The 8,916-nt window shown below is 41.9% G+C and overlaps 2 protein-coding genes across 3 annotated transcripts; both read right to left on the bottom strand.

Annotated features, from left to right (window-relative positions):
* Nucleotides 1–886: 886 nt before the first annotated feature.
* tmem11 (transmembrane protein 11) lies at nucleotides 887–3,868 on the bottom strand. 2 transcript variants are annotated; one of them, XM_085784580.1, is made up of 2 exons: nucleotides 3,700–3,868; nucleotides 887–1,892 (listed from the first exon to the last, which is right to left on the bottom strand). In XM_085784580.1, exon 2 carries the CDS (start codon nucleotides 1,883–1,885, stop codon nucleotides 1,376–1,378), a length of 510 nt encoding a protein of 169 aa, XP_085640706.1. In that variant the 5' UTR covers nucleotides 1,886–1,892; nucleotides 3,700–3,868; the 3' UTR covers nucleotides 887–1,375. The 2 variants fall into 2 exon arrangements, with proteins under 2 accessions (XP_085640706.1, XP_085640705.1); XM_085784579.1 differs by lacking the exon at nucleotides 3,700–3,868 and adding an exon at nucleotides 3,247–3,302.
* A 1,048-nt stretch (nucleotides 3,869–4,916) lies between these two features.
* On the bottom strand, nucleotides 4,917–8,280 carry natd1 (protein NATD1). The gene is made up of 3 exons (XM_085784578.1): nucleotides 8,064–8,280; nucleotides 6,854–6,972; nucleotides 4,917–6,559 (listed from the first exon to the last, which is right to left on the bottom strand). Exons 1-3 carry the CDS (start codon nucleotides 8,164–8,166, stop codon nucleotides 6,443–6,445), a joined length of 339 nt encoding a protein of 112 aa, XP_085640704.1. The 5' UTR covers nucleotides 8,167–8,280; the 3' UTR covers nucleotides 4,917–6,442.
* Nucleotides 8,281–8,916: the final 636 nt, after the last annotated feature.

Here is an 8,916-nt window from a genome sequence, read left to right as displayed (position 1 = left end):
CGGGTCTCAGTCGTGTGAGGTGCTCCTCTCAGACACTGTACAGTTATCAAAAAAAAAAAAAAAAACTGAACAAAAACAAACAAAAAGCACCTTTTATCAGTGTCAAGAGTTGAACATTGTCGTGAACAACTGAGCTCTTTGCAACCTGCTGCGATCCTTTTAAACTAGTGTAAAACATGTTTCCCTGGTCACAATAATTGATAAGCTATTGTGATGAAACAAAGGCAAAACTTTTACATTGTGGTGTTATACTGCTCCCACTTGCAGCTGTCAGTTGGCATAATTTATGAACACACTTACTGAATCCTTGAAGTTCACAATTTATTTCTGATACATTGTTTGCTGGACCTCTTCAGGGATTTCATGAATAAATGTGCTACAAAAAAAAGGCAAAAACTTAAGTGTGGAAAGTCAACAATCCGTATTGTGCTAACCCTGATGAGACTACTGTTACTTTACTTTTTGTTCACCTTATAATTAGTATTTCCTCCTCCTGGTGACCAAAACTGCCAAAACAACTCATGACAAGCACCACGAAATAAACAGATCCAAGAAAATGTCAATTTAGATTCAGTTGTGTAATTCTTAGCTGTGGTTTCAAATAGTTTCTATTTTTAAATATCCATCAAGGGGGTTTGGCTTGATGTTAATGTAATATACATTATTAGAAGCATATGTGAAATATGACTTTCCAAAAGTTAGCATTTTCTCTCAAATGAGGACACTGAGCCACATAATTGTCACACAAGATCTTACTTGCATTCTTCAAACAAGAAAACCTACATGAACAAGATACAATCTCAAATAAGTTGCAGCTATTTGCTCTTTTCTGGACATCGTGTAGATTCCATATAATGAAAAAAAGTAAAATAAAATACAGAAAAGTGAGTTTGAAATCTCCTAATGTTTAATGAAAGGGTGATGTACTGATCAGCAAGAAAGGGGTACAGTAAAACTACAAGGGAAAGGGGAAAGAGCTTGGTACTCAAAAATGTCTGTCCATTTCAACTGCAACACGATTCAGTCCAGAAGAACTGCTGCCATATACCCTTGTGCGCTAGCTTGTGGTGTGTCAAGGATGCAGGTGGAGGGCACAGGGGAGGAGGCGCAAGGGTACTACAGAGATAAATGTGGCGCGGTTGTCACATAGAAGTAAAGGAAATGCAAGGGAAAAAACAATTCCTTCTAGTTTTTACTATATCCCTCTGATCAAAGTTCAAAATGGAAGCACCCACCACATGTGTGGAGCTAACTGCTGGGCCTGATCGTGACTTCCACTTTTCTTACATCTGGGGGTGAATAGGTTCTGGGTTTTTTTGTTTTTTGTTTTTTTTTTCCTTTTTCTGTTGGTTCTTATACCTTCTTCAGAGTGCACTCATACAGCATAGAGTTCGTAGATCTTCTTGGCGCAATACGCCAGGGCAGCCAGTGCTATCGTATTATGGAGTCTCTTTCTGTGGACGTCATCCCTGCGTACCAACACCACAGGCGTCGAGGAGGTGAGTGTATGCAGGGGCAGCCGCGAGAGTTTTTGGCTGTCATATTCCACCTGGTACTTGCAGCAGGGGTCAAACTGCCATGAAATCCCGTAGAGGGCGGCGCAGGCCACGCTGAGGGCACCAGCGGGCAACGCCACGTAGCGCGAGTATTCAACCGGTAGTGAAAGTGGCGTCAAGAGGCAAGCTGCGCCTGACAACACGGCCGTCTTGTGCAGGCAGTTGCCCACTGTAATCCAACGGGCCGTCTCATCTCCGATGCGCGTGGGCTCGATGACAATGTATTTATACTGGGCCTCCAGTGCCTGTTCAAGCTCGTACTCAAACTGGTCCTGTGCATTCTCCCCATTGTAGATCTCATGCACAATGTAGCAGTCTGTCGCCGCCATCACTCCCCTGTGCAGAAAAAGAAAAACGGGCAGGGAACAGTGAGCAAAAGGACTTTTTTGGAAACAGATGAATTTCGCCCATGACAACAGATATTACTACTGTAGCACATACGTAACCTTTAACTTGCATATGTAAATGATACATCTGGTTTGAGCAAATACAGAAATAATGGCAACTAAAAATAAACAACAAGCCATATGATTCTGTTGAACAGTGGCAGGATTTATTTTCACACTTAATATGTTGGTATGAATCTGTAACAACAACAACAGCCCTGTATCCATGATCAATAACTTTATTTTCTCAGTGTCTATTTAAAGTTACACTTTAGGCCTATGACCTCCAGAGAATGAGGCATGGTGTGGAGTGTGTACGTGCTTTTACAACATAATGACTCAACACAATGACCTTTTTAATAAACCTGACCATAAAATGACAAGTTGTGTGAAGCATCCGATGTGAGTTAGTAACGAACACAACCTCTTTGTTCTGGAGTAAACAACTAAAAACTACGAACTATTTTCATACGATCATCCATGTAGATGATTAATCGGCTACTGTTTTCGGCTCCATCTCATTTAAAAATCGATCATTTTACTTGGTACTCTGTAAATCGTGATTAATTACAAGTTAGAGGTGTGTGTGTGTGTGTGTGTGTGTGTGTGTGTGTGTGTGTGTGTGTGTGTGTGTGTGTGTGTGTGTGTGTGGCCACAGTCAGGCCTTCGGTGCATGATGACAACATGACAGGCAAAGCCAGACGGTTGGATAGATAACAGGCTGATTTGGCTACTAGGAGAGCGGGACGACGATAAAGGGCTCTAAAAAGTCATATTGAAACCCAGCAAAAAAAAGCATGTTAAGATCGACGAGCACGGAACATAATGTAGCTAAATGCAGGTTAGGGTTTAATATGAGCCGACTCGTTTCCAAAGTGGAAAGTTGGAGGACTGGGCAGCTAAGTTGAGGAGCGATTTACTTTGAGCACAGGTCGACAAACACAGCGGACAACAGCGTTAGCTCAGCCTGAATTGTCCGGCATGTGACCACGCAGCGTAACAACAGCACCCACCCAAAGCTCCGCAAAAACCCAACTTTTCTCGCAGTGAATCGGTCGCTGTGAAAAAACCAAAACATCACATGAGCTGCTAGTTTGTTTCCTCGCTAACGTTAGCTAGCTGTGTGCACGTTAGCCCGCTAACATTAGCCAACCGTGGGATAAATTTCTCGCTTGTCATGTTGGCATTTGATTTTGAATCCCAAACGACGTGCAAGTTTGGTGTCTGGCGAGTGACGAAACCGACAAAATGATTTATCATCATAAAACATTTTCGTTTAATGGCCAAGATGTGGAGTAACTGACCTCTCCCTGCTTACTGGGACACCGCGCCTCCTTCCCAGCGACGCCATGTTGGAGATGCAACTGTGATTGCAGTTGACGTATGAGGGCACTCAGCCTTATGGGTAATGTAGTGTGTCAGCGCGGTCGACGTAACGCTCGCACACGGGAAAGGGGACTACATTTCCCATGGTGCTCTCATGCCAGGATACCTGCCTTTACGTATTTATTATAACACCGAAGTTTGAGAGGTCAGAGCACATTCTAAATAGAACTAACGCAAACGAACGCAGTTACGTTTGTTTATAGCGTAATAATTAATCAAGTAACTGGACATCAAACAGACGCGGGAGCCATTTATATATTTAAGTCGTCAATCGCGAGCACAGTTAAATCGGTTGAAACACCTTGTATATCGCAAAAAAAAAATCTGTCTTTTGCGATTATATTGCTATTTGTAAGTTTATTGGTACTCACCCATATTGTGCGCTCGCTCGCCCTGCGTCTCTGTCCCCGTGCACTGGTACGAGCTGCCAGTCCGCGTGCCACCGTAACCCGAGGCGGTTTGGATAAAACTTCCCTAATGGCTTCGATCAGGAATCTGAGATCAGCTGAAACCAAACGCTGCACCAGCGGCAACTATTGTAACTGCTTAAAGGGACGCGCGTGACGTATAATCTAATCAATAAGGAATATCTGTCTACGTGCCACGGCTCCTCTAGTCCAGGACCTGAGATATTTTAAGGCCCAGATCATCTCAGTGTGTATGAATTCTTAAAATACCAATTCAACAAATCAATAAGCTTAGTAATCATGATTGAGGCTGTTGGGGACCCAAGATTTGTAACACACAGGTCAGGAGTCCGTTTATCTCAACTATAACCTGACCTCAGACCCTTTTTAATTATTTGGATTCATATTTTATATCGATTAACTGGTCAATTCTATTTTCAGTAAGTTTAGCATTTCAAAGACATGGATGTCTAAAAGATGTTGTCAGAGCCATCTCCACACTGTCACCATGTGAGTAGTGACTCATGAAGTTATGTGATACTCCGTGTTTGTTTAGCTGTTTTACTGACCACTAAAAGTCAAGCATGGGTCAAGATCTCACTTAATTCAAAACACTGCTCATTTTTCTGCTGACTGGGACTATTGAATTTCACTGTCTACTCGTGCTGTTCCCAACACTGCCACCAGGTGGCGCCGAGGCCTTTATATAGGCTACAGTACAGTTACATTAGTATCCTGAAGCAGCTCTGTGTTTGTAGTGATGACTCTTTGAGGAGAGGTGTTTGGAGGTGGCCATCAACAAATCAGACATAAAAGCAGACCTTTTTCTTTTCTTAGGCACAATCTGCACAGTTCCTGGTCTGTATACACTTTAGTTTTGATGAACTGTTCTGGTGCCTTGAGATTCAAATCTGCACATTGTATGAATACTGGGAAAGAAAATGAACAGTTTTTAGTGTGACAAAGGGCTCAGTTGAAGCATTGAGCAGCCACAAACAAGATATTCTTATCACTGTAGTGATAAATGCTCACATGTTATGCATATATACTTTGACATTAATAATGTAATAAGTACTTTATTTACTGACAAAAATGAAAAAGAAAAAAAAAGTCTCAAGCACAAAACAATGTAACTGGATTGGTACATTTTCCTGCATTTTGAGGAACCACTTGCTCACATATTAAATCAGGCATTTATTTCCTTTCCATAAAACACACAGAAATATAAACAAAAACACAGAAAATGAAACAATACCTCAACTACCTTGGCCTATGAACAGGTGTGAGCCACCTATAGGAAAGTTTTATAAAGGGAAAGAAAGATGTTTCCTGTAATGTCCTGTCAGTGATTCTTGAAGCAGATAATCTGCCTTGCATGTTGATGTCTGTCCTGCCAGTGTGTGCAGAGGAACCTGAGCTATTTTTCTCCTCAACACTTTAGATTGTCATCAGCAAAAAGCTCCTGAAGAGCCATAAAAGGGAAACCACAGTAAACTATTTTAGTCAGTACAATGTTTCTTTCAGAATGACCTTTACCGTTTTGATATCAGCTGGCTAAAGGAGCCTTGTGGGTAAGAGAAACAAAAAAAGTAAATGAAATGACAGGAAAAAGGAAGCTTCAGCCATCCATCATCACTTCCCTGAAGAACAGGTCAACGGACGGTTTCACGTCATACAAAGTAAATGCCCTGAATGAAGCAGTGCTGGTTTCAGCAGAGATATTTATCTATATCCAAGTGTTGTGCTGCACAGTGATGAGCTTCACACCCAATCTATCATGTGTATCTGTAACATTTAACGTGTACAATGGAGAAAACCGTTGAGCTGATATTACTCACAGAGCTTCTCAGTTTGTATTCTTTGGTTTTTAAATCCCTGCACCTTTGACTCGTCAATTTATACCTCTGCAGTAGGTTTCTGTTACTGGGTGGAAGTGGACAGACTAGTTTGAGAAGTTGGGAAAGCGAATTTCTTAAAAACATATAATATTTTTTTAAAAACTATTTGTTACTCTTCTATGCCAATGCCCCTTTGCAATTACCTAGAAAGAAATGAGTTTGATATTTCAAAGCTGCATGTAGCATTCATATATTCATAAAAAAAATTCTAAAAGTGGAAAGTAAATAGAAAAAATAATAAACTCAAAGAATATCAAAATGGGGGTGAAATATAAAAGTCAGCATCCCTGCTTCCGCACAAACCCTCCAAAAGAAAGTCAGCTGCTTGGTCGTCTTGTAGTGCTGCTCAAACCCGAGTCCAAAGCAGGACAAACATAGTATTGGACTGACACATGTTCTCAGTACATACGTGACACTTGCTTACAGTCGGTGATGGATATACAACTTGAATGTCTCTGTGTGAGGTAACAGGCTTCAGTTTGGTTTGGTTGGTTTGCTCGTGTTTTCCAAGTCCTGACCAGCTGATTCGCTTTCAGTTTCTGATGGCCGTGCTTTCCCGTGTTATGCACAATAACTGATCCGTCAGTTCAGCTCACGGTCGTCTTCTTCGCCATGAGGTCAGTTGTCTCTGGATTCACTCAGTGTCATGTTGAACGAAGCCTGGAAGGTCCTTTTATTGTTTATCAGCCTGTAACTTCACAGCACGCTGCTGCTGCTGTTGCTGCTGCTGTTGCCGCACAGTCTTTATCTCTCTGGAGTCTCTTTCTCCGTGTCTTCTCCGTCACAGCCACGTGTGTGTGTGTGTGCGGTCATTGATAAATATGTTCAAAGTACTGAGGCTGAGGATTTTCTTTGACATATTTCTGAATGTACCAGCAGGTCAGGTGGGCTTTCAGGTCCTCTTCTACCACAAAATCCATGGCTGCCTGCCATCACACCAGGGTAAAGTCATGTTTACATTGCTCTTACAAGCACTTTATCAGCAAACACATCACATTAACACTAATAGATGTTTATATTTGAGCATTTGTACAACGCTTATCGTTAGTCTGACTGGGGTTCATGTGCCAACAGTGTCATACACTTCAGTCATTACATTACCATTTGAAATGAAGACATGCTGGGCTACTGTACACACAATATACTGGTTTTCCATTTCAAACTATTTTTCAAATTCTGCATGTATAGGTGCTTAACGATAAAAGTTGTTTGGGCTTTACCTTGGCCAGGTGTTTGGCGATTCCTCTCCCTCTGTAAGCGTCTGGAACTTCAGTGTGCTGCAAGTCCACTGTCTTTTTCCCGACATATTCATAGAGAAGAACTGCACGATCATGTGATCCTAGAGGCAGGAAGAGGTCACAGCTCTCAGTTGTGTTCAGTTTGTCTCCATCCCACACAGTTTCTTAGAGTTTACACACATCGACTTGATCCCACTATAGCAGGCAGTTCTTGTAATACTTGCAAATACAAGTCAGAATGTTTGTGAATGTAAAAATGTTATGCTTGATAAACTCTAAAAACAGACATTTATATCTTTGCGTGAGGCCATTGTCTAAGTCGCTGATCAAGCTGTGTTATTAGCTTATTATCTACTTATAATACTGCAACAGGGCAGCTGAGTAAGTAATGTGATGCAGTAAACATCTAATAAACATGAAACAATGGGTTCACTGCTTGATAGAAACATTTCCCGGTCACCAGATACAGACAGGAGCTTGTGGACAGGAGATAATGTATCTGGGTGGAGAGTAACAGAGACTGATAAAGATCTGGGTTCAGAGGAAAAAGCAGCATCCTCTTTCTTGCTGTAAACATGTTGGATGTTGACGTAATGTACAAGATCATCTAAATTCTTACGTGTTCAAAAGCAATTTCCATAAAATATATATATATATGACTCTGACCTGGAAACACACACACATACATGAAACATCTCTTTTAGTTTGTCACACACCAAATGATTGGATGCAATAACAGAAGGCAGATTATAAGACATTTATAAATAGTGAGTGTGGGAAGTAGATAAATGAGATGATTGACGTTTTGTTTGTGTTGGTGTAAGGGACACTCATTTGAAGGACAATTGATAGTCACAGTCGTTGTGGCTGCTGAATGCTAATGAAGGTTGTGTTTGCTTTGAAGAAGAGAGTGCAGGACAATAAAAAGCTGCATGGTGGAGTTACAGGTTGAAGGAAGAGCAACAGCTTTGACAGGAGACAATACCTGAATAAAGACACGGTGACACTGAGACCGTGTTATGTGAATGACGCCTCTGTGTCTGAAATGGCAGCTGGGTTTATCAATAAAGACACGACGACGATGTTAGCAGCAGCAGCAGAGGGAGAGAGAGAGAGAGAGCGAGAGAGAAAGCTACAGCAAACCTCTGCGCTAGCGTTAGCTCGCTGCTAGCATGCTAATGTTTACACTTACCGTTTAGTCTTATGACAAACTGTCGACGCTTTCTGTCGTGCTCCACCTGGATCTGAGAGTTGTTGGCGTCGAAGGAGGAGTGGGTCTGTGCGGCCTGAGCCATGGCAGCTCGCTGGTTGGACGGTGATAGCTTATGCTACTCTTTCTCTCCCTTTCTTTCTTTCTCTCTCTCTCTCCAGCGATGCTAACCCCAAACGGCTAACGTGAGATGATGAACGGTCAAACCAAAACACCGTAGACATCGATACACAACACTGCAGCCGACGAAATCAGCTGTGAGGTCACGTGTCGTCCAGCCAATCAGCGCCCGAGCTGCTGCAGAGGAGGAAACCACTGCACAGACAGACAGAGCACACAGGGAGGATGCTACAAGGCTAAGTCATGGATCCATTGGGCTAAAATCAAAGACTAATAGATTGCTGAAGTATCAATAATCGTTATACACACCGTTTGATATTAAACTAAACTGGATGAAGGGAAATGTTTATGTTCTTCAGTGGGTAAAACTGCTTTATTACAAGCAAAATGTCAGAATTGACATAGTTACAAACTTAGAGAAGTAAAAGTAGCCTACATTAAAAGTAGCCTACTAATTGTCACCAAAGCCATACAAGGCTCCAGACTAATTTAGGAGCACAGTGGCCCCATCTTCGGAGTGCAAGCAGAAAATGTAGGGACGCACACCATAACTTGACTTGCAAAGCATATCACATTTCATTTTCATTCATGATCCTAACATAGCCTACATAAGCCACCAAATGACAGATACCAGATTCTTTGAGTTGCCCCGTCCATATGAAAAAACCTTAGGCGGCTAATGGTTGCACACATCCAAGTAGGCCTAGATGATAAC

The sequence above is a fragment of the Trachurus japonicus genome, chromosome 8, assembly GCF_045865225.1.
Source record: "Trachurus japonicus isolate A0001 chromosome 8, Traja_1.0".
Taxonomy (NCBI): Eukaryota; Metazoa; Chordata; class Actinopteri; order Carangiformes; family Carangidae; genus Trachurus; species Trachurus japonicus.
Note: the sequence above shows the minus strand (reverse complement) of the source record. Positions and strands in the feature narration are given on the sequence as shown.